This window comes from Nannobrachium achirus (assembly GCF_963921795.1).
Source record: "Nannobrachium achirus genome assembly, chromosome: 19".
NCBI lineage: Eukaryota > Metazoa > Chordata > Actinopteri > Myctophiformes > Myctophidae > Nannobrachium > Nannobrachium achirus.
This window is the reverse complement of record NC_137826.1, coordinates 37,227,831-37,254,167: the sequence shown is the minus strand read 5'-3', so window position 1 is coordinate 37,254,167 and position 26,337 is coordinate 37,227,831. Positions and strand designations below refer to the sequence as shown.

At 42.1% G+C, this 26,337-nt stretch overlaps 1 protein-coding gene and 1 pseudogene across 2 annotated transcripts; both read left to right on the top strand.

Moving 5' to 3' along the window:
- The first annotated feature begins 898 nt into the window (after nucleotides 1-898).
- Nucleotides 899-16,470, top strand: LOC308304521 (myosin heavy chain, fast skeletal muscle-like; annotated as a pseudogene). The gene is made up of 32 exons: nucleotides 899-1,105; nucleotides 1,541-1,684; nucleotides 1,918-2,074; nucleotides 2,169-2,196; nucleotides 2,288-2,405; nucleotides 2,521-2,613; nucleotides 2,703-2,766; nucleotides 2,926-3,024; nucleotides 3,142-3,245; nucleotides 3,364-3,502; nucleotides 4,025-4,143; nucleotides 5,991-6,140; nucleotides 6,234-6,404; nucleotides 7,527-7,830; nucleotides 8,249-8,313; nucleotides 8,450-8,537; nucleotides 8,673-8,790; nucleotides 8,878-9,001; nucleotides 9,221-9,357; nucleotides 10,653-10,908; nucleotides 11,932-12,174; nucleotides 12,276-12,452; nucleotides 12,535-12,680; nucleotides 12,764-12,854; nucleotides 13,496-13,885; nucleotides 14,175-14,301; nucleotides 14,477-14,595; nucleotides 14,776-14,972; nucleotides 15,351-15,534; nucleotides 15,626-15,791; nucleotides 16,035-16,159; nucleotides 16,278-16,470. The product of its transcript is annotated as a myosin heavy chain, fast skeletal muscle-like (transcript).
- Nucleotides 16,471-20,474: 4,004 nt separating this feature from the next.
- Nucleotides 20,475-20,795, top strand: LOC308303897 (cytochrome c iso-1/iso-2-like; the record flags this gene model as incomplete). Its single annotated transcript, XM_080748416.1, has 1 exon — nucleotides 20,475-20,795. One exon carries the CDS (start codon nucleotides 20,475-20,477, stop codon nucleotides 20,793-20,795), a length of 321 nt encoding a protein of 106 aa, XP_080604542.1.
- Between the last annotated feature and the right edge of the window lie 5,542 nt (nucleotides 20,796-26,337).

The following is a 26,337-nucleotide window of genomic DNA, read 5'->3' as shown; positions in this document are numbered from 1 at the left end:
GACACCGTAATGCCAGCTCAGCAGCAATCCCCTTCTCATTACAAGAGATTTGGTGGGCCCATTATTTTGGGACCGTACCCCCACCCACACAAACACACAAACACACCCACTCAGACAAAGAGAGGTCGCAGGTTGGCTATGGGCATGTCACCAGAATAGTGAAGGAAGCCTTTAAAGGTATGGCCTAGCAGCTGCATACCATTCAATAAACACGCCAGTATAAAAGGGGCTTACAGTGACATGGTTGAGTTCAGAGGATCCTAGAGTTCCGTTCAGTGGTGAGTGACTTCAAGCTTCAACCTTACATAGCAAAATACTGCAAATGTGTTAGAGATGTTAACTGCCTGGCATTTAGCTTACCGGTTGTTGTCTTAAAAAAAAACAAATAATGACCTTAATTTGGAATAGAATATGAATTGAAAGTGTTTATACTGTATGAGAAGAAAAGGAACGTGGTAGAATTAAGGATACAGATAATTGAATAATAGTAATTGATGATTTCACTGCAAATATTTACTAAAATTGATCACAACTGAGATGTGGAACTATTGAGATGTGATTTTTAGCAATTTGTTGCAATAATTAACATTGCCTTATTCTCATTAGAATTTATATAATCTAATTTAATGTATGTATATGAGTATTGAAGTATATTGAAAACTATCGTTCAACTCATGTAAGTCATCAACATGATGTGTTTTATTCCACAATTAAGGGTTGCACTTCTGAAAGGTTCCAAAGTTACTGCATAGTGGGAAAAAAGTAAGTGTTCTTTATTAATTCTCTTTTAACAATGTCAGAATAACCTTACAGAGTCATACAGTTTTCTGGTCAGATCTGAAGTCAGCAAAGGCATCAACACCAACATCTTTTTGTCTGTCTACAGAAAGCCGCCAACATGAGTACCGACGCAGAGATGGAAGTTTACGGCAAAGCCGCCATTTATCTCCGTAAGCCAGAGAGGGAGAGACTCGAGGCTCAGAGTGCACCCTTTGATGCCAAGACTGCAGGATTTGTGACTGACGTCAAGGAGCTGTACCTCAAATGTAAACTTCTCAAGAAGGAAGGTGACAAAGTAACTGTGGAACTGCTCGACACGAAGGAGGTAGGACTCAGGAGAATGTGTAACTCAAATCAAATAGTGACACTTACCAGTGGTGGAAAAACACTCAAGTGCTTTACTTACTAAAGTATCAATACTGCAACATAGAAATACTGATTAGGCAGTTTCAAGTTTTCAAATGTATAAAAATCTTTTGAAAATAGCAGATCTACATTACAAGCTCACAATGTTGTGAGGTTGTAGATTGGCTATTTTCAAATGGCCGAAATATATAGGGCTGATGTGGTTAATATATATTTTGTAATAATAACCTAAATAAAGTAACAAGTAGCTTTAAGTTTTCAAATAATTGTAGTTGAGTAAAAGTACAATAGTTGTCTCAGAGATCTTAGTACTTAGTTACTTTCCACCACTATCAAACACTTACTTACGGCTGTGATTGAAAGACATTTCTAATGCTGTGTTTTGGATTTTTAGGAGAGAACTGTCAAGGAGACAGAGATTCATCCAATGAACCCTCCCAAGTATGACAAAATTGAGGACATGGCCATGATGACCCACCTCAACGAAGCCACTGTCCTGTATAACCTCAAAGAGCGTTATGCAGCATGGATGATCTATGTAAGATATTCTGCATGCTGAGAACAGTACAGTATTCTGGTCTGACTTGTCAATAGCAATGAAAAAATGGTGGGATGATGGATCTGACATTATGAATTCACAAAATGTAACGAATATTTCTAGAAGCTTTGTCTCACTGCCACTCATAACCTGTGACTGTATTCCTAGATGTGTGTTGTGCTCACTGTTAGTGTGGTATGTTGTTACAATGTGTTCTTTCTTCTTCCTTCCAGACCTACTCTGGCCTGTTCTGTGCCACTGTGAACCCCTACAAGTGGCTCCCAGTGTACGACCAGGAGGTTGTAAATGCCTACAGAGGCAAGAAGCGTGTGGAAGCCCCACCCCACATCTTCTCTGTCTCTGACAACGCCTATCAGTTCATGCTTATTGGTACGTGCCACTCAGGACAATGTAAAAAACATTTAATTACAACAGTATTGTGCTGTATTAATAACCAAAAGTGCTTTTGCTTTACCTTTTACAGATAGGGAGAACCAGTCTGTTTTGATCACGTAAGTTTCTCGTCTACTAGGCATTTTAAAAACAAAAACAAACAATGTAATAAAATGTACTAACTGCTTTTCTCTCCCTCACCCTAACCAGTGGAGAATCCGGGGCTGGAAAGACTGTAAACACCAAGCGTGTCATCCAGTACTTTGCAACAGCGGCTAGTTCCTCAAAGAAGCCTGGTGAAAGTGATGGTTCCTCTGGAAAAATAAAGGTACAGTATATTTATAGTTTTGTATTTGAACAAATTACAATATTTAAACATAATAGCAATTGACTGTATAATACTGACCATTATTAAAACTGTGGTGTTGTCTAAAACATTCTAGGGGTCACTGGAGGATCAGATTATTGCAGCCAATCCCTTGCTGGAGGCCTATGGTAATGCCAAGACTGTGAGGAATGACAACTCCTCTCGCTTTGTAAGTGGAAAACAAACTAATGTATGAGAAAACTTGCAATCACTTTACAATGTAGAAGGGATGCTAAATATTTTTGCTATGTCAAACAGGGTAAATTCATCAGAATCCACTTTGCTTCAACGGGTAAACTGGCCAGTGCTGATATTGAAACATGTAAGTAAGAAGTTCACAGATGATTCTTTAGAGGATTACATTTTTGTATTACATTATTATTATTAATAATAATAATACATTTTATTTGTAACTCATTTTTAGCTTTGTAACTCATGTGTAACTTTATATTTGACATGAAACATATTTCAATCCTTACAGATCTGCTGGAGAAGTCCAGAGTGACCTACCAGCTTCCCGCTGAGAGAGGCTACCACATCTTCTACCAGATGATGACAGGCCACAAACCTGAGATCGTTGGTAAATTGGATCACTAATCCATGAAGATACAATAAATACAATACAATGAATCTTCATCAACGTACAATCCACTGAAATCTAATGAAACTACATCCATTTTTTTTATCCCTCTTTCAGAAATGGCACTGATCACCACCAACCCGTACGACTTCCCACTCTGCAGCATGGGTCAGATTGTTGTTGCCAGTATCAACGACAAAGAAGAGTTGGACGCCACCGATGTCAGTAAACATACTTTAATCTTTGTAATATCATATTTGTCCGTGTACGCACATAATGATGACCCTTGGTCTTAAGTGACGTTTGCTCTAATACTTTATTATTATTTTTTAAATACAGGATGCTATTGATATTCTGGGCTTCAGTCCTGAGGAGAAGGTAACGATCTACAAGCTCACAGGTGCAGTGATGCACCATGGTGTCATGAGGTTCAAGCAGAAGCAGCGTGAGGAACAAGCCGAACCAGACGGCACAGAGGGTGAGCATTATCCAGTGTTGATTCTGACAGCAAATTTTGATTTATAGTTTTAGCCATAGTTTTTTTTATAGAATTCCATTTAGTTTTAGTCATATTTTAGTGATATGAAAAGTTTTAATTTTCGTTGCATGCAGAAAATACCCTATCTACAAGCTCACAACGCGACATGTTGTATTTGTAAGCTTGTAGATCAGCTATTTTCATAGTGCGAGCACAGCCAAACATAAAATGAGTAATTTAGTTATACTGGATCTCTTCTCCACTAGTCCCTCCCTATATATATATTTTAGTCATCGTAGCTTAGTTTTTATTTAGTTTTCATCAGTGAAAAAGGGTAGTTGACGAATATTTTTCATCATAGTTTTAGTCGACGGAATCAACACTGTAAGCATTATCTTCAACCTATGGTGGTTTGAAAATGGTTGTCATGAAAATAGTAAATGGTTCATCACGAGAGTAAATGTTTTATTTTCTTGAATACCTTAGTAAATATATGACATGTGTTTTCATGACTTATTTTAGAGGCTGACAAGATTGCCTACCTGCTGGGTCTGAACTCAGCTGACATGCTGAAGGCTTTCTGCTACCCAAGAGTGAAGGTCGGAAATGAGTATGTCACTAAGGGACAGACTGTGCCACAGGTGAGCAAGATGCAATGTTTACTTGTTCTGATTCCATGCACATTGAGATTTGTTTCAAATGTAAAGTGCATTATAAATAAAATGTATTGTTATAATTATAATCATAATCATAATCATCATCATCATTATGACGTACACCTCATCTATCTATAAATGCGACAAATCTCTGTCTGTTTGTTTGTAATCCGCGTATCTCGAGAACCGTTCGTCCCACCGGCTTCAGATTCGGCACGCGCGTTCCCCGCTGCGGCGCGGAGTGCAGTGCCGGGCCTCGGCCCGACTCGGCATGCGGTTTTCCCGAAGCGGCGCGAAACGTTCGGAATCTCCTTACGCGGAGCTGATTGTTAACATCAGGCTGTTCCTGAGGAAATCGGCACAATCGCTGACTCATTGTGACATCACTTCATAAAAGGCTCTGACATCACGTACGCCAGGAGTCAACAAAGAATCTCTGTGAATGTGTATGTATGTATGTGAATCTCGAGAACCGTTCTTCCCACCGGCACGCGCGTTCTCCAGATATGGGCATAAAATGAATCCCCGAATGCGGAGCTGATGTCTGACATCAAAGTTTTCCGCAACCGGTACTGTGTGTGCAGAGATCTCCATATATTGGGGTTTGCACCGACTCGGCATGCGGTTTTCCCGAAGCGGCGCGAAACGTTCGGAATCTCCTTACGCGGAGCTGATTGTTAACATCAGGCTGTTCCTGAGGAAATCGGCACAATCGCTGACTCATTGTGACATCACTTCATAAAAGGCTCTGACATCACGTACGCCAGGAGTCAACAAAAAATCTCTGTGAATGTGTATGTATGTATGTGAATCTCGAGAACCGTTCTTCCCACCGGCACGCGCGTTCTCCAGATATGGGCATAAAATGAATCCCCGAATGCGGAGCTGATGTCTGACATCAGAGTTTTCCGCAACCGGTACTGTGTGTGCAGAGATCTCCATATATTGGGGTTTGCATTAAAGGGTGGGGACAAAGGCTAACAGAAGGCAAACAGATGGTCAAAACGGGTCCTATGACAACATGACAACAGGTATATTGGGGTTTGCATTAAAGGGTGGGGACAAAGGCTAACAGAAGGCAAACAGATGGTCAAAACGGGTCCTATGACAACAGGTATATTGGGGTTTGCATTAAAGGGTGGGGACAAAGGCTAACAGATGGTCAAAACGGGTCCTATGACAACAGGTATATTGGGGTTTGCATTAAAGGATGGGGCAGGCATAAAATGGACGCAAATAGACAGATATCTCCATATATGGGCATATGGGCATAAAATGGACCCAGAACTATATCTGCAGTGATCTCCATATATGGACATAAAATGGACGCCGACAGACAGACAGATACAGATATCTCCATATATGGGCATAAATGGACACAGGCAAACAGATGGTCAAAACAGGTCCTATGACAACAGGTATAATGGGGTTTGCATTAAAGGGCGGGGCATTCATTCTCTATTTACATTCGGGCGGCCCAGCGTCTAGTATTCTTAACACAGCATACCATCAGAACAGAATTATGGTATGAAATGCATAAAAAAAAACTATCACTGCAGGATTTTGACCCGTATCCATTCACCATTTTTTAAGTAATGCTACCCATAAAAACAACACTGTATAGCATATGGTGCATGTACTGTATGATAGGCAACTGCTGCCAATTTTTCGCAACCTGCACACCTAGTAACTGCTATCCACAGCTACAGATTGCACAGGGATGTCACACTGTGATTATTGTAGATCTTGTCTTGTTTCACATGCTTCCTACCAGTTAAACATACACATTTTAGAAAAGGGAGAGGTTACCATTATATTTTCTATTTCCATAGGTGATGAACTCAGTGGGTGCCTTGGCTAAGTCCATCTACGAGAAGATGTTCTTGTGGATGGTCATTAAAATCAACCACCAGCTGGACACCAAGCAAGCGAGAAACTACTACATTGGTGTGCTGGACATCGCTGGTTTTGAGATATTTGACGTAAGCATGGACTTGTTTTTAAGTGGTAGACTCATTCCTTTTGTCACAATGCCTTCAAGAGATTTGACTGATCACCATTATTTCCACATACAGTTCAACACATTGGAGCAGCTGTGCATCAACTTCACCAATGAGAAACTGCAACAGTTCTTCAACCACACCATGTTTGTTCTGGAGCAAGAGGAGTACAAGAAGGAGGGCATCCCCTGGGACCTCATTGACTTCGGCATGGACTTGGCTGCCTGCATTGAGCTCATTGAGAAGGTATACTAGTGTTATTGCGACCGTAAGGTCGCAGTTTAGTATGAAAACCTCCACCGGCCGTCCGTCGGTCACACGTGCGGTCGACCGCACGTCACACGTGCGGTCGACGTGTGATGAGGTCACGATGAGTCATCTATGCCCAAATATAGATTTCTAGGTCAGATGGCCCATAGAGTTTGTGATGTCAAACCTAGCAACCCAATATAAACAAACCTGATGTCAGACCTGAAGTATCCTTTTATACCCATATATGGAGATACAGAGCTCTCCATATATGGGCATATTAGAAAGCCCATATATGGGCATATACGGATGACATCAGGGATATCCATATATGGGCATAAAAGGGACAAGGGCTTACAGTTAAGAGATCTCCATATATGGGCATATCAGAAAGCCCATATATGTTCATATACTGATGACATCAGGAATATCCATATATGGGCATAAAAGGGACAAGGACTTACAGTTAAGAGATCTCCATATATGGGCATAAAGGGACAAGGACTGTTACAGTAGATATAGAGATGTCCATATATGGGCATAAATGAACAAGGACTGACAAACACTGAGATCTCCATATAACCTATGGGAATATAAGGGACGAGGACTGTCAGCTTGTAGACCTATTTTCTAAATATTGTTGTACATTAAAAACTTGAAATGGGTCGTTCTGCATAGTACTTGGGATTTGTTGATGTAAATGTTCACATAGAGTGTAATAATTGGTAAAACAAACTTTTGGCCTATTTGTGGAGATAAGCGACCAACGGTCGCTTATCTCCCGATTAGGGAGTCTTACTGGTTATATTATATTATTATATATTATCATGGACTTTGCTGCCTGCATTGAGCTCATTGAGACGGTAGCCTATTATTTTGTATTTTGTACCCATCAAGACCGGGAAAGCTATATATATTTTACATTTAAAACCGGAAAAGCATATTCTGTATCAAGTTAGATGTTGCTATGTACAGTATATAGCAACAGGACTTTTCTGAACACTTAGATTTAGAAGGCATTTTTTGAAACTCAGGTCTAAATGGGTTAACGGAAATATACCAAAAAATATATAGTTTTTGTTATCGTATTAAGTTTTCACTTTTGTCTCCTTCACAAAGCCCCTGGGCATCTTCTCCATCCTTGAAGAGGAGTGCATGTTCCCCAAAGCCTCAGACACCACCTTCAAGAACAAGCTGTACGACCAGCATCTTGGCAAGAACAAGGCGTTCGAGAAGCCCAAGCCTGGCAAGAACAAGAAGGAGTCCCACTTCTCCCTGGTCCACTACGCCGGAACGGTGGACTACAGCATCACAGGCTGGCTGGAGAAGAACAAGGACCCCTTAAACGACTCTGTCATCCAGCTGTACCAGAAGTCTTCAGTCAAACTGCTGCCCGTCCTGTATCCCGCCGCAGAGCCTGAAGGTAATATAATTTACATTTTGTGTCAGCACGAGATGTATATCCGAGTACGGCAACAACAGCTGCAAAAATAGCAGATATAAACGCTCACAGTGCATCACTTCGTGCCGCGCTGCAAGCTTGTGCATCTGCTATTTTTGAACCATTTTTGAAAAATATGTGAGAATTACTGATTTAGAAGGCATAATTTGTAGAATCGCCCTCAGGCCTTAATAGGTTAAGGTTTCTTTATGTAATAAATACAAATATCAAAAACAACACACATCATTTAATCAATTATCAAAGGCATTTTCTCTAAAAAAAACATCTGCTGACTTAAAAATATATATGAATCTGCACAAAAGAATGGCAAATTGAATCGCATTTTTAAGAAAAGAAGAAATCGTTTAACTGTCAAATCGTGATTCTAACCAATAAACAGATACCACAAAGAAAGGAGGCAAGAAGAAGGGTGGCTCTATGCAGACTGTGTCTGCAGCATTCAGGGTAAGAATCAAGCACTATTACCAACAATGCTGTCATGTAATACATAGGCACAATATCTTATCATGTTGTAATTACTTAAGTGTAACACTTTTTTTTAAATTACTAATAATATGCTTGCTGTATTATGTCTCTGTAGGATAACTTGGGAAAGCTGATGACCAATTTGAGGAGCACCCATCCTCACTTTGTGCGTTGCCTGATTCCCAACGAGACCAAAACACCAGGTAGGCTACACTCAGGGACAGAAAAGTTGTAAATAACGATTGTGGTCGAGGTGGTCATTTAAGGTGGTCATTTAATGCACCTTATACTGGTACGTATTTATTGTGTCATAATAACAATGAGCAACCTCTTTACAGGCCTGATGGAGAACTTCCTGGTCATCCACCAGCTGAGGTGTAACGGTGTGCTGGAGGGCATCAGAATTTGCAGGAAGGGCTTCCCCAGCAGAATCCCCTACGCTGACTTCAAGCAGAGGTACAGATGAGTTTTCACAGCAGCTTCTAGTTCCATAGCCATTAACGGCGGGTGCACAAAGTGACCATGAACCTTTTTGCACAACAGGTACAAAGTACTGAACGCCAGTGCGTGCCCTGAGGGCCAGTTCATGGACAACAAGAAAGCTTCTGAGAAGCTGCTTGGGTCCATTGATGTACCTATAGATGAGTACAAGTTTGGACACACTAAGGTAAACACACTGAAAATCTTTAAACTCATTAACTGTGTATGAAAAGTTTGATTTCACGGTTGATTAATGATATAGTAGTTTATACAGTATATGTTGTTATTGTATGATCAAATGAATTGTGCTGATGCTGGGACAGGGCTCCCTCGTAAAAATAAATCTTCTATCTTCAAAGTGTTTTTACCTATTATAAATTAAAATACTTTGTAATGTCCTATTCAGGTGTTCTTCAAAGCTGGTCTGCTGGGAGTCCTTGAGGAGATGCGAGATGAGAAGCTTGCGGCTCTGGTGGGAATGACTCAGGCTCTCGGTAGAGGTTACCTCATGAGGAAAGCCTTTGTCAAGATGATGGCGACTAGGTATGTTGTGAAAACAAAATATATTTAATATTTCGCCCACTGTCGGGTGGAAACCTCATACAGTATGTCCAAAACTGTCCAAAATCAGTGGTGTAAAGTAACTAAGTACATTTACTTAAGTGCAGTACGATTTTGAGGTATTTGTACTCTGCTGGAGTATTTCAAATTTCCAATACTTTACTTATACTCCACTACATTCCGGACCCAAACATTGTACTTTTACTCCTCTACATTTATTTGAAAACTTTATAGTTAGTTGCTATGTAGATTTTGATTTTTACCAGTAAGACTCCCTAATCGGGAGATAAGCGACCGTCAGGTCGCAGCGTGATTTTAGGGCAAAATGTGTGGAGCAGTGTCCAAAAATGTGGTTGAAAAAAATCGGCCTGATGGTGGCGCTGAGTGTAGACATAGTGTGTACCGATTTGTGTGATTTTAGGGCAAAATCTGTAGTAGCAGTGTCCAAAAATGTGTTAGAAAAAATCGGCCTGAAGGTGGCGCTATATGGGACAGATCCATGTTGATGAGATGAGTGTAGACATACTGTGTAGCGATTTGCGTGATTTTAGGGCAAAAATTGTAGGAGCAGTTTGCAAAAATATGTTTTAAAAAATCGGCCTGAAGGTGGCGCTATATGGGACAGATCCATGTTGATGACATGAGTGTAGACATATTGTGTACCGATTTGAGTGATTTTAGGGCAAAAATTGTAGGAGCAGTGTCCAAAAATGTGTTTTGCAAGAATCCGCCACATGGTTGCGCTAGAAGAGGGCCATGTGAGAAATGAGGGGTGGGGTCTCCGCGCCGCCGAGGCGGACGAATAGGTACCGGCCCCGGCTCTCCCGGTCGCTCCTAGCCCGAGTTACGGCATTTTATGTGCGCTGCAGTGGCAGGAGGTCCTCCACTGACGGTCGCAATTACAAAACATTAACCACTTCAGCCCCTATATACGTTTCGTTAGCCGATAACTCACTCAATAGCTGATCACTCACAATAAGTTGTGATGCGACACACTGTGAGCTTGTAGATTGCTATTTTCAAAAGATTTGTATACATTTGAAAACTTGCTAAATGTGACATTCTGTATGAGTACTTTCTACTTTTGGTACTTTTAGTACATTTTGATAGCAATACTTTTGTACTTTTACTCAAGTCATTTTTTTTGAATTCCAGACTTTTACTTGTAACAGAGTATTTCTACATTGCAGTATTGATACTTTTATTCAAGTGAGAAATGCAAGTACTTTTTTCCACTGCTGCAAACTGTTCTCATCCCAGCAACTTGTCTTCCACAGAGATGCCTGCTACACCATCCAGTTCAACCTCCGCTCCTTTGTCAGTGTGAAACACTGGCCCTGGATGAAGCTCTACTACAAGATCAAACCTCTTCTCCAGAGCGCTGAAACCGAGAAGGAGTTGATGGAAATAAAGGAGAAATATGATAAGATGGTTGTTGACCTGGCCGCTGCCCTGTCCAAGAAGAAGGAGCTGGAGCAGAAGATGGTGTCCCTGGTTCAGGAGAAGAATGATCTGCAGATGGCAGCATCTTCAGTAAGTATACTACAATAGGTACCTACTATGTACCAGTAAGACTCCCTAATCGGGAGATAAGCGACCGTAGGTCACTTATCTCCACAAATAGGGCAAAAATGTGTTTTGCCAAAATCTTCCTGATCCATGTTGATGACATGAGTGTAGACATACTGTGTAGTGATTTTCGTGATTTTAGGGCAAAATCTGTAGGAGCAGTGTCCAAAAATGTGTTTTTAAAAATCGGCCTGGAGGTGGCGCTATATGGGAGAGATTCATGTTGATGGGATGAGTGTAGACATACTGTGTACCGATTTGCGTGATTTTAGGGCAAAAATTGTAGGAGCAGTGTCCAAAAATGTGTTTTGCAAGAATCGGCCTCATGGTGGCGCTAGAAGAGGGCCATGTGAGAAATGAGGGGTGGGGTCTCCGCGCCGGCAAGGCGGACGAATAGGTACCGGCCCCGGCTGTCCCGGTCGCTCCTAGCCGGAGTGACGGCATTTTATGTGAGCTGCAGTGTAGGGGGTCCTCCACTGGGGGCGCCACCACTTTTGCATCCGTTCTGGAGCACCAGGAGTCGGTGGTCCCCGGGAATTCCCCGTGAGCAGCCCCGTTGGGGTGGTCATTTGGTCAGTTTAGCACATTTGGTCATTTTTTACATCTGGGGGTCCCCCAGGGACCCCCAGGTCCCTGGAGCTCCGGGGGTCCTTGGAGGTTGTAGTTTGGCAGGTAAGGAGTGTGTGTGCAAAATTTGGCATGGATCGGGGCAACGGTTGCGGAGATATGAGCAGGGCAAGAGTGTGACGTGTGAGGTGTGAGAGACAGACTGACTGACTGACTGACTGACTGACTGACTGACTGACTGACTGACGGACTTACACTTTGTGCAGGGTTTGATAGTAAATGCGACCTACGGTCGCAACTACTACTAGGTACCTAAAGTCGCTTTACATAATAAGAAAAGGAACCAACTTTGTTAATAGAGAGTCATCCATAAGAAATGCTGACATGTTTCTTACCTTATTTCTTTTCATTGACAACCAGGGAGAAGAAACTCTGAACGACGCTGAGGAGAGATGTGAGGGTCTTATCAAAAGTAAGATCCAGTTAGAGGCGAAACTCAAAGAGACGACAGAGAGGCTGGAGGATGAGGAGGAGATGAACGCTGAGTTGACCGCCAAGAAGAGGAAGCTGGAAGATGAATGCTCTGAGCTCAAGAAGGACATCGATGACCTGGAGCTCACCTTGGCCAAAGTGGAGAAGGAGAAACACGCCACTGAAAACAAGGTTTGTGATCATACACACCAGGGGTTTTATCTTTATACAATTTAGGCATTTAGCACAATAATACAATGATGATGACAACAAATTCTGTTCTGCCGATTTAGGTTAAGAACCTGACGGAGGAGATGGCCTCTCAGGATGAGAGCATTGCTAAGCTGACCAAGGAGAAGAAAGCTCTCCAAGAGGCACATCAGCAGACTCTTGATGACCTGCAGTCAGAGGAAGACAAAGTCAACACTCTGTCCAAGGCCAAGACCAAGCTTGAGCAGCAAGTCGATGACGTGAGTTTATCAAGCGAATTGTTTTCAACACATTATATTTATTGTTGGACTTAATAATTAAGATACATTTATCGTTGTGCAGTTGGAGGGTTCTCTGGAGCAAGAGAAGAAGCTTCGCATGGACCTGGAGAGAACCAAGAGGAAGCTGGAGGGTGATCTGAAACTGGCCCAGGAGAACATCATGGATCTGGAGAACGACAAACAGCAGTCGGAGGAGAAGATCAAGAAGTAAAGTGTGACAACCATATGAAATGCTAAGTCCAAAAAACTACCTTCTAGAATTTTACACTAAAATGTTATGAATTTCACAGGAAGGACTTTGAAACAAGCCAGCTTCTGAGCAAGATTGAGGATGAACAGTCCATGGGCGCTCAGCTCCAGAAGAAGATCAAAGAGCTGCAGGTAATTTGAGAGGAAGGTTTAGCGTTTATCAAGAAGGATATTCACATAAATATGTAATCCAGGGGTCATTGCCATGAGGGAGAGCGAGCCACTTCCGGTCCTACTGCCGGTCCTACTGCAGGCAGTTACCGGCGACGCCGGTCCGTGTGGTGGTGCCTGCCACGGCTATTGTCGGCAGTTACTGGCGACGCCACGGCTGTTGCCGCTGCCGGAGAATACACTTGCTCCTTCTGATTGCAATGATGGTTGTGGTGGACATTTTTGTCAAGATTAAATTTTTGCCACAGACATACAAAATGAGTGGACAATAATATTACCAGAAACACATAAAGAATTAGAATAAAAGGTTAGAACCGTCTGAGCTGCTCCAGTATCTCTCTCTTCTACATAAAGAATTAGCCCTGAATGACCATAACAGGTCTGTAACTCTGAGAGGATCAGTGTCACACACATTCTGAAGAAAACCTGGAGACTTGACATTCAGTATTTGGGTCTTATGATCAAAATAAGAACATTATAATTGTGTGTAGAAAAGAATATCGAAATCTTGCCACGGACAAGATTAAGTCTTTGCCACGGACACATTTGTACTTACATATTGATGACCCCTGATGTAATCTTTACCAATATGTTTTTGAAAGGCTCGTATTGAAGAACTGGAGGAGGAGATAGAGGCGGAGCGTGCGGCTCGTGCTAAGGTAGAGAAGCAGAGAGCCGACCTCTCCAGGGAACTGGAGGAGATCAGCGAGAGGCTGGAGGAGTCCGGTGGAGCCACCGCCGCTCAGATCGAGATGAACAAGAAGCGAGAGGCAGAGTTCCAGAAGCTGCGCCGTGACCTTGAAGAGTCCACGCTGCAGCACGAAGCCACCTCTGCCGCTCTCCGCAAGAAGCAGGCCGACAGCGTGGCAGAGCTGGGAGAGCAGATCGACAACCTCCAGAGAGTCAAGCAGAAGCTTGAGAAGGAGAAGAGCGAGTTCAAGATGGAGATCGATGACCTGTCCAGCAACATGGAAGCTGTTGCTAAGGCAAAGGTATGATATAACATATTTAGTTTCATTGGACTTGGTTGTTTTATAAGGTTTACGAAGCATAATTAAGTAAGACATGAATAAATAAAAATCTTATCAGAAATATGAAAACACAGATAAAAGTGTAAATGCATCTTTAAATGGGGCGGGGATCATATACTGTACATATTCTAAACACAGTTGAGTTTAACTAGACCATTGGGAGTAATTTGTAGAATATTGAACTACTGTGACAGAGGGGAATAAATGCATGTAAACACAATGATTGAATATGTCCAATATTAATTTTCAGGGAAATCTTGAAAAGATGTGCCGCACCCTTGAGGACCAACTTAGCGAAATCAACAGCAAGAATGACGAGAATACACGCCAGATAAATGACGTTGGCGCTCAGAGAGCAAGACTGTTGACAGAAAATGGTAAGAAAACCAAATTCCATAATTAGTGATGATCCTGTCATTATCAGTTATCCCAGGCTATTTTAGAAATATGAATTCAATAAAGAGTATTTAAACATTACAAGCATGATTGAATGAATGAATGAAAGTAAACGAATACGTAAATGAATAATACATTGATACAATTTCTAAATAGGTGAGTTTGCTCGTCAACTTGAGGAGAAAGAAGCCCTTGTCTCACAACTCACCAGAGGCAAGCAGGCCTACACCCAACAGATTGAGGAGTTGAAGAGACTTAACGAAGAGGAGGTCAAGGTGAGGAACAGATCTCCCCCTACAGACAGGCCTAATTATTATGATTTTGTATTTAGTTGACAATATCTTGGAAAATCCGTTCTTTGAGGGACAGATTTTCCACCCATACAAATAGGCCTATGTGTGATGTAGTGTTATGGTATTCAAGTTGACATAATCTTTCCAATTTTCTTTTGACAGGCAAAGAACGCCCTTGCCCACGCTGTGCAGTCAGCTCGCCATGACTGTGACCTCCTGAGGGAGCAGTTTGAGGAGGAGCAGGAGGCCAAGGCAGAACTCCAGAGAGGAATGTCCAAGGCTAACGGTGAGGTGGCTCAGTGGAGGAGCAAGTATGAGACTGATGCTGTCCAACGCACTGAGGAGCTGGAGGAAGCCAAGTAAGTCATCAGGGTTTTACAATATCAGGTACCACTCTCTATCAGTGGTGGGAAGAAGTTCTACTCAAATACTGTACTTAAGTCAAGTTTTGTGGAATTTGTACTTTATTGGAGCCTATTTCTAATTTCCAATAATTTATTTTTACTCCACTACATCTCCGATCCAAACATTGTACTTTTACTCCTCTACATTTATTTGAAAACTTTACTTTCGAATTACTTTGTAGATTATGATTATTATTACAAAACATACATTAACCACTTCAGCCCATACATTTCGGCCATTTGAAAATAGCCGATCTACAAGCTCACAATGCGTGGCATACTTTTTCCACCACTGCCCACAATAATATGATTCCATTCATAACTGACTTATAGGAAGAAGCTGGCCCAGCGCCTTCAGGATGCTGAGGAGCAAATCGAGGCTGTGAATTCCAAGTGCGCCTCTCTGGAGAAGACCAAGCAGAGACTCCAGGGTGAAGTGGAAGACCTCATGATTGATGTGGAGCGGGCCAACGGTTTGGCCGCCAACCTTGACAAGAAACAGAGGAACTTTGACAAGGTGCTTTGACATATTTTAAATTAATATAATATATATTTTTTATCCTTCATGAAGTTGGGTAAATTACATAATTCATTACACATCTGTGCAGGTCCTGGCAGAATGGAAGCAGAAGTTTGAAGAAGGTCAGGCAGAGCTGGAGGGAACTCAGAAAGAGGCTCGTTCTCTAGGTACCGAGTTGTTTAAGATGAAGAACTCCTATGAGGAGTCTCTGGACCAGCTGGAGACCATGAAGCGAGAGAACAAGAATCTGCAACGTGAGTTTTTCTACGTAATGCTTTGAATAACTGTTAATTTGATCAAATGTTTTTTGCGTATCTTATTCAATGTCAATATACATATGCCTTAAAAAGTATTTAAAAGCTAAATATTGTGGGATGGATGGATGGATGGATGGATGGATGGATGGATATTGTGGATTAGGCTGGACTCACTATTCAAAAATAGGTACTACAATCAAATGCTGATTGATCTCATTCATTATTTTCTATCAACTGCAGAGGAGATCTCAGACCTGACAGAACAGATGGGCGAGACTGGGAAGAGCATCCATGAGCTGGAGAAATCCAAGAAGCAGGTGGAGACAGAGAAGTCAGAGCTCCAGACAGCCCTGGAGGAAGCTGAGGTAAACCATTTTATGATGCAGAATGCACTTGTATCAATATATTAGGCTTTATTTTTCAATTAGATTTATGTTCATTCATTGCCTTTGACCATATCAACATTTTATCCTTACATTTTAGGGAACTCTGGAGCATGAGGAAGGCAAGATTCTCCGTGTCCAGCTGGAGCTCAACCAGATCAAGGGAGAGGTTGACAGGAAGCTGGCAGAGAAGGACGAGGAGATGGAACAGATCAAGAGGAACAGCCAGAGGATGACTGACTCCATGCAGAGCACTCTGGACTCAGAGGTCAGGAGCAGAAACGATGCCCTGAGAATCAAGAAGAAGATGGAGGGAGATATGAATGAGATGGAGGTTCAGCTGAGTCACGCCAACCGCCAGGCTGCTGAGGCCCAGAAGCAACTGAGGAACGTCCAGGGACAGCTCAAGGTAAAAAAAACAACAACAAAACAGTAGTTGGACATAACCAAACTGTGGAACTGCTCTGAAGAATCAGTGGCCACGTTCTGATTTTTCTCTGATCGTGACCATCTCAAATGTGATTTGTTTTAGGATGCCCAACTGCACCTTGATGATGCTGTCAGAGCCCAAGAAGATCTGAGAGAGCAAGAGGCCATGGTGGACCGTAGGAACGGCCTAATGATGGCAGAGATTGAGGAGCTGAGAGCGGCTCTGGAACAGACAGAGAGAGGCCGCAAAGTGGCCGAGCAAGAGCTGATAGATGTTAGTGAGCGCGCTGGACTGTTGCACTCTCAGGTAAGTCAATGAAAAACACCAATCATCATCATCATCATCATCATCATCATATATTTTACATACAAGTCATACAGATTTACATTGTTCAACTGAATCTTTATTTTAGAACACAAGCCTTTTGAACACCAAGAAGAAAATCGAGGGTGACCTGATTCAGGTCCAAGGTGAAGTGGATGACAGTGTTCAAGAAGCAAGGAATGCTGAGGAGAAGGCCAAGAAAGCCATCACTGACGTAAGTTAGAATGTCCTCCTCTTGTACATTAGAAGATAGCATCATGTATTAATATAAACACACAATAAAATGCAATACAAACATGACTTTCCAGGCTGCTATGATGGCTGAGGAGCTGAAGAAGGAGCAGGACACCAGTGCTCATCTGGAGAGGATGAAGAAGAACCTGGAGGTCACCGTGAAGGACCTGCAGCACCGTCTGGACGAGGCTGAGAACCTGGCCATGAAGGGAGGCAAGAAGCAGCTCCAGAAACTGGAGGGCAGGGTAAGATGGAGTTTATTACAACATGGGTTATAGTAATACATAATTAAATCAGAAGAACTATATTTCATAGTGCATCTTTCGATTCTAAAAGGTGCGTGAACTGGAGGCAGAGGTTGAAGGCGAACAGAGACGCGGAGCAGATTCCATTAAGGGTGTTCGCAAATACGAGAGGAGAGTGAAGGAACTCTCATACCAGGTACTGTATACCGTGTTCACTTCACGCCACTTCACCTCACTGCATGAACATAATATCTACTTTACTACTTACTAATAGCTACTTTACCGATCTAATTTGATAATTTCCCTCTCACTTTAGACTGAAGAGGACAAGAAGAATCTTGGCAGGCTTCAGGATCTGGTCGACAAACTGCAGCTGAAGGTGAAGGCCTACAAGAGACAAGCTGAGGAAGCGGTAAGAGAGATATACCCAATCACGTGTTTTTAATTTGTGTGGCTGCTGTACAGTCGTTGCCATACGCAACCACACTAAGGAACCATAGGAATCGGTTTGTAAATAATCCTGGTATGATGTCAATATGACCATCAACAGCATATTTCCTGCTGTCTATTTGAATCCACAACACACACATGCTGTATACATGCTGTAAGCTTTAATCCTGGCCGCTACTTTCCCTCTGCCAACCTGGTAGTCAGGGAAAATTAGCAGAACACCTGTCAAATCTGGGAATAAATTCCTTACCAAACAATTTCTTCACCAATGTGTTCGTAAAGGTGTCTAGTAACATATCTAACAAAGATTGAAATTCAACATCCGTAGGAAAATCTTTGACAGCTAGGGTAATGCTGGGTCTCATTCACTTACTATACACTATACTATAAGGGAAAAAATGACTCCCAAAAAAATATGCTTCACGTGGGATGTGAGGGGTCCAACTAGGTGTTTTGCACGAAAAACATTCCTTGGGCTAAAAATGGACCCCCATACCACTTTGAAAAGTGATGACTCATCACTAAACTATCATTTTTATGGGCTGTTTTTAGCCCAATGTATGTTTTTCGTGCAAAACAAATACTTGCAATGGATTCAGAATAATTAAAAACACCTAGTTAGACCCCTCACATCCCACTTAAAGCCTATTGTTTGGGAGTCATTTTTTCCCTTATAGTATAGTGTATAGTGAGTGAATGAGACCCAAAATTACCCTAGCTGTCAAAGATTTTCCTAGGGATGTTGAATTTCAATCTTTGTTAGATACTGTACTGTATGTTACTGCCTTTACGAACACATTAGTGAAGAAATCGTTTGGTAAGGAATTTATTCCCAGGTTTTTATTAATATTCCCTGACTGAGCCCCAAACTGAGCACTAAATTGTTTTAAGATGCTCCATTCAAATAATCAGACTCTGAACCATCTCTGTCATATTGTAGGAGGAACAGTCCAACACTCATCTGTCCAAGTTCAGGAAGGTTCAGCATGAGCTGGAGGAGGCTGAGGAACGTGCAGACATTGCTGAAACTCAGGTCAACAAGATGAGAGCCAAAACCCGTGACGTTGGCAAGGTAAATACCATAAATAAGCAATATGAAGGCAAATTATGTTGATTATCATTAACTGAGATTTAATTAAAGTTTTGGTTTGAATATAGCCTAAGTATATTAATTATTTTCACAGGGAAAAGAATGTGCTGAATAAGTTCTCCAATGACATCATCTTCAATTCAAGTCACCATAGAAGATTATGAAACAAATGACACAATAAAGGTTTCAACAAAGATAAAGAAAAAAGTTTGTTGTTGTGTTCATTACTTTGTCTTCTCAATGTAGGCTACCATTCTGTAAAGCCATTGCAAAGATATGTTTGTACTTTTTAATTAATTAAACTTGGAGAACACAGGATAGAAACAGGTTAAATAATCAAGATATATACTGTACATGTATATACAGTAGTAGCACAGGGACATACAGTACATGTGTAGAACATTAGCATCATATGCAGGTGTGTACATAGGCCTACTGTTCCATGCCGCCATGAGGCGAGTTTATGAAAAAGTACATATACAGTGTTCTTAAAGTGCAGTTCACTCAGTTTGTGCAACAAGGAAAGGTAAAATCCACCTCAGGTAGAAAAACTAAAACAAAACAAAGGTAAATCCACATAAGGAAGTATGAATGCAATCTACTTGAGGGAAACCGGCATAAGGGAAAGTATTCCAGTGCGGCAGTCCTGTCAGCCCTGCCAGTTTAACTTCAGGCCTTGTTCAACGGCTAGAAACTGTTAAGAAACTGTATTAAAACTGCATTAATAATGCAGCCCTTCCCTTTTCATACACATGCACAACCTCAAAACAGTGTCATCACATGTCCCACAAACAGAGAGGTGGAGGGGGTACACTAGGGAGGAAGGCGGATGGAGGTGTGCTCAAGTGCCTCCTTCCTAGCACTAGCTAATTATATACACACACACACACACACACACACACACACACACACACACACACACACACACACACACACACACACACACACACACACACACACACACATATATATATATATATATATATATGTATATATATATATATATATATATATATATATATATATATATATATTGGCATTCACACATATGGGCTTAATATTGATGACATCAGGAATCTCCATATAAAAGGGATTTGGTTCCCCTGGCATCACAGGGATCTCCATATCTCCATAATGGGCATAAAAGGGTATTTGGTTCCCCTGGCATCACAGGGATCTCCATATATGGCAATACAAGGGGATTTGGTTCTCCTGACATCACAGTGATGTCAGAGTATGATGTCATCATTCCTGAGGTGCAGAGTGAGAAGTATTGATAAATCTGCAATAAAGTACCATGATGCCATCAGTATGACCTCATACTGACTTCATAGACTGGCCTGAACTGTAACTGGACTGAAAACAGCAGCCAATCACAGAGATTTAAGACAGGTGATGTCATCAAGATTCTTCGTGATGTGTCAGAGTGACATAATACAAGTAGACACATATAAAAGTCAGAATCGCTACACTTTGCCAGTATAAAAGTCTGAATCACAACACTTTGCCAACAACTCTGTAACCATGCCTGGTGACATTGAAAAAGGAAAGCAAACATTCATCAAGAAGTGTGCCCAGTGCCACACCGTAGAGAAGGATGGAAAGCACAAGGTCGGGCCTAATCTGTGGGGCCTGTTCGGACGCCCGTCAGGGCAGGCCGTGGGCTATGCTTACACCGATGCCAACAAAAGCAAAGGTGTTGTCTGGGAAGAGGAAACCCTTAATGTTTACCTGGAGAACCCCAAGAAATACATTCCAGGAACCAAAATGATCTTTGCTGGTATCAAGAAGAAGAAAGAGCGTGATGATCTTGTAGCGTTTCTGAAGTCTGCTACTTCAGAGTAGCAGCTGAAGTCTGCTACTTCAGATGGCTAGGACAAACAGGCTCTTTCAGACGGTGTTTGTTAATGCGGGCGTTCTCGTTGGATCAGTGGGGATCGTGCCACGGTCTCATCAGAGTCTCATGTGAAGACGTGTAGGAAGAGGCGCTTTACAGAGATTGTGCATTACATTCACCCATTCACGCACACATAAACCGATGGCGGAGGAAACCATGCAAGGCAACAACCTGCTCACCAGGAGCAACTACTGTAGTTATAGGGGTTCAGAGTCTTGCTCAAGGACTCTTCGACACTAACTCTGGGGGAGCCCGGGATCGAACTGGGAACCCTTCGGGAACCCTTCGTGTTCTAAGACGGCAACTCTACCCCTGAGCCACTGCCACAAACAGCGACATTTTTCTTTATTTGGGATCGGATGACGAAAAGGAAGAAGATGGACAAAATGTGAAGCAGCGCTTTAATGACGATGTAGATGATGAAGCAGAGGCAGAGCTTTGATGGGTTGCATTTGAAAAGAAGGAAAAGGAGAGCAGCGTGTGGACATTCCTCAGCTGGAAGAGACAAAGCAATGATGGACCAAGACATTGTCAAATCAAGTGTCACATTTTTTTTGAGCGGTGCAAACTGCTCTTTATGTGTATGTATGAGTGTTCGTATGAGCACGAAACTCCATGTACTGTATGGAGATATTTGACGTGACGTCACGTACTTGAGTGTCCATATGAGCAACGAACTCCATATATGGAGATAACTGACTTCACAGACACAACGGCCCATACAAGGAGAAGTGGACACGTGTGTCGTGTTTGAAACCATGCGAAGTGGGCACTGCTCATTTCGCACAGGTCAGATGTTTTTGTTTCTTTTTTATTTCCCTGCTACGGTGAACATTATTCTGTCGTTGTTTACATGATTATTATAAAACAATATACAGTATATACTGTACTGTATATTGTCCATATGAGCACGAGGCTAACGTCACACGAGACTAACGTCAGACATCACCACAGCTGATGTCACGGACGGATCGGCCCATATAAGGAGATATGCACATGTGTCATTTTCTGATACCATGCGAACAGGTGCGTTTTTTTTTTACGCATCACTTCCAGGTGAAAGGGAGTGGCAGGTGACGCCATGTGCATCATAGGATCAGAGCATCCATGTGGTTGTCTACATCAGAGGTTTTGCGTCCGATGTACACCATTGGGCGGGAATTATAAATCAAAAGGCACGTCTATATTCATAGCAAACATAAGCTCACAATGTGTCACAATCACATAGTGACACCCATTGAACCCGTCTGTCTGTCCTCTTATGCCCATATTGCCCATATATGGAGATCCCTAATGTCATTAATATGATGCCGTAGTTCTGACATCAGTCGGATGGTTCACACAAAGATTCTGTGCTAGCCTGACACTCAGACAGAATTGACATTTTGTTTCACTCCATTATTCAGTCTGAACGTGCTTACATCCACAGCAGTTTCTGGGATGGGCGTTGCCAAATAGGCAGTCTTCTGCAATTGGTTCACCGCCTGACCAATCACAACAGTAGCAAAGCAGATGACGTTATTGGTGTTGTTATGTGGCTGGCTAGTGGCTAGCTTGCTACTTGCTAACCAAAGAAACAGAATATGAGTGCTACGAATTAGTAATCGAACACAGTAAAACATGTCCGCTACTGATGTTTCATAGCGAGATCGATACGATCGCATGTTACCGCGGCAGGTGACGCGATGTTTATGTTTGGGAATGTGCGGTGCGGTCCGGCGGTGGCACTGGGTTACTTGGAATCGTACATGAGTTCTGGGAAAACCCCACGTCAAACGGATTTTGCATAGACTGCGGTTTCTCGCACCTGTGAGTGATGCACAGACTACAATACCCATGATGCAGCTGGACATTACGTCATCCAAAAATCTACCACTCCATCCAGACCTTATGTTATGAAATTCAGATGTATCTCGGATTCTTCTCCCAGAATGCGTTATTGGTCAAAACAAGACTTTTTCTACGGACCATAACTAAAGCACGGATGATCGCGGTCATAATTTTTTTTTTCCGAGGGAAAGAAAAGACGATCCCGACAGCTTGTGTGTACATCTGGTCACATGGTGTGTTCCTATTGCTTTGGAAAATATTTTTTTCAAGGCTTCTGAAAATAGATACGATCTAATGTCACGATGCAACAAGTTGTGAGCTTGTAGACCAGCTATCTCAGCACATTATGACCTGCACATGTGCTTGCCTGCCAGTGTGTGTGTGTCTCTCCTGAGAAGGCTTAAATCCTTTAATGTGTGTACTAGGCTACTGCAGATGTTTTATCAGTCTGTGGTAGCCAGCACACTGTTCTATGGTGTGGCATGTTGTGGGGATGACATTTAGGCTTCTTGGGAGCTGCACAAGCTCAACAGCATTATAAAGACACAAGTTGTTTAAACAAACAATGCGTGTGGTGGCGTTGCTCACGCACGTGGGATTGAGTCCATGGAGTCCATGTTTGTTGTGAGTACAGTATATGTGTGTGTGTGTGTGTGTGTGTGTGTGTGTGTGTGTGTGTGTGTGTGTGTGTGGTTGTGATGGTGTTGGTATCATATTTCTTGTACTGCTCTTTGCTTATTGTATTGATGCTGCTGTGTTATTGATGCTGCTGTAACACCCTAATGTCCCCGCGATTAATAAAGTGCATCTCTCATCTCATCTCATCTATTGGGTTTTCTACATCTATGATTGCACGTGTGTATGATGTTGTGCATTTTGTGCATACCAGTGAATCTGTGTATGTACGGTATGGGTGTTCATGTGTATCCATGTTATGTAGAGTATCCTAGATTTCAAACATACAGTATGTAACTATGGAATCTCTGAAAAGGTTGTGGGGTCCCTGCTTCATCTCTCTCTCTCTCTCTCTCAACTAAGGGGCCCTGAAAACATTGAAGACACCTGGTATAGATGGAAAATAAGTGGTCCAGGACCAGGTATAGAGGTTAAGCATCTACTCTGCACACTGGATCTCAGAGCTGCAGATAATGGTATTGCAACGCGACAAGCTCTCCTTCACTTCTTTCTCCTTCATTTCCACCTGCTCATTTAGCATGTCACCCCACCCCTCTCATTCACTTTCAACCTGGTGTGTGTGCGCGTTTGTGTGTGTACACGTGTGTGTGCGTGCGTGCACGTGTGTCGTGTCGTGTGTTGTGTGCATGCATGTGTCCTAGCCAGGGGCGGGCTGTGTCCATATCAGATGAAACAGAGCAGGACGAGTTCATCGTTCACCTGTACTTCTGCGCACACGCACACGCACGCACGCACGCACGCACGCACACACACACACACACACACACACACACACACACACACACACCTATCAATAACCCATGTCAGAGAGTTGTTAAGTTCAAGCTGACCTACAACAACACTTCAGTATTTTTTACTAGACATTTTTTGGTATCCAATTCCCTCCCTCCCTCCCTCCCTCCCTTCCTTCCTTCCTTTCTTTCACGCCATCTCTCGATTTCCACCCACTGTCCATCTGAGCTATAGGACCGCAACCGCAGATGTCATGGCCCTTGGGATAGAGGATTTTTTTCTATTTAATAGTAGGATAGGATGTTCTCGGGTTACTGATGCAAATCCTGAGAAATAATTTAACGCGTAATTACTCAAATTAACGTCCATGATTTTACAGTGTGTGGTTATACAGCCAGGTGTTTTGCTTTGTATCTGCTTGCTGAGGCAAAGAGCTTTCCTGACAGCGCTGCTGTCTGTGGTACTAAAAGGTGCACATGAATGGGAAGTCTGCATCTATACACTGTGATTATAGGGTTATAAGAGCGCACTGTGCACCAATTGGTATCTGAAGCGAGCACACAGCATAATGAAACAGCATTTTTGTTTTAGCCAGATATGGTAATGCCATGGCTGTCACTTTCAAAATATGGGGGCCGCAGCCAGATTCTATGGCTATCGGGGGGTCCTTGGCATGGAAACTCTTGCATTTTCATTCGCAAACAATAGTACATTACTTATAACGGACGGGCCATGAGCTAAAGTTGATGGCAAGTTAAAGTTAAAGGGATAGTTCACCTCAAAAATTACTTTTTTCTATCGATTACTCACCTCATGGAGACTTGAATTCATGGATATTCTTTAGTTTTGGTTGCATTCCTAAACCAATAATTTGAGGAGACTATTTGTGTCCATAGGGAACAAAGCAGGCTCTTTGTGTCTCCATAGGGAACAAAGCAGGCTCTTTGTGTCTCCATAGCGAACCACTGGTTATCAATTATTGGCTTAGGAATGCAAAAAAAAAAAGAAAAAAAAAGAAAAAAAAAAAGAATGAATTCAAGTCTGCATGGGGTGATCAATCAAAAAACTATCCTTTTAAAGAAAACTTTGCAAAGAATATAAATTCCCCATAGAGTTAACTGCTTGATCATCCTACTCTTGTGTAATGGTGTATGGTTTTCGTGACATTTACGAGCAATCAATAATTTAGATGTATGACATTTGCAAGCACTTGCTAATTTGTGGAGAGGGTTTCTTTTGTAGTTTTTGACCGGCGTATGTACAGTATGTACGTCAGCACCGAAAAGGGTAAGAACCAGTGATCCGCACAGTGCAGCTACATTCTAATTGTTTGTCATTTCTGTTTCGAACATAGTATAAGTGTTTGGGTATTTGTGCATGTACACGTGTGTATGTGTATGTGTATGTTTGTGCGTGTGCGTGTGTGCGTGTGTGTGTACGTGTGCGCATGTGAGCGTGCCTGCCTTCCTGCTTGCCTGAATGTATTATGCATGTTGTGTGTGGGTTTTGGGGTGTCCATCCACCATCTACATGTATGCAGCTATTCAATATTAAAATCAAATGCTCAGAAACAAAATAATGAATCCATGAATTAATGCCCAGGAGCTGGTAAGCAAAAAGCAAACAAACAAACAAAATGATGCAGTTCTCTAGTCGCTATCTTCTGATACCCCAGAGTTATGTTCATTCAAAATGCATTATCAGAATCTGAATTATTTTTTACTGCCAGGTATGTTTTCTCTTAGATTAGATTGTATTGTACCAGGGGGGGATTTGTTTACACAGCCCGTACAACATACTGTAGGAATATATACAGTACAGTAAACACAAGAACATAAAGATAAGACAATACACAGAATCTCGATAAATACATCCATACATCCTAGCACACAACAAGGAAGCGAGTCGACAAAACTGTGACTTAATCAGAGCGTCCAAAAGTGGACGCTCTGATTAAGTCACAGTTTTGTGTGAGATTATCCTTATTACCAGTGGTGTAAAAAGTACTTCATACTTCAGCAAAAGTATAAATTCTGTAATGTAGAAACTAAAGTTTTCAAATAATTGTAGGGGAGTAAAAGTACAATATTTGGATCACTTCTGTTCCTCTCTCCCACAGTAGGTGGCAGGTCTGACGCAATGAAAGGAAAAAAAGCTTCTTCCATGAACGTCGGGAAGACCAAGGAGATGATTGTGGACTTCTGTACGTAGAGTAGAGACAAAGGTCATGCC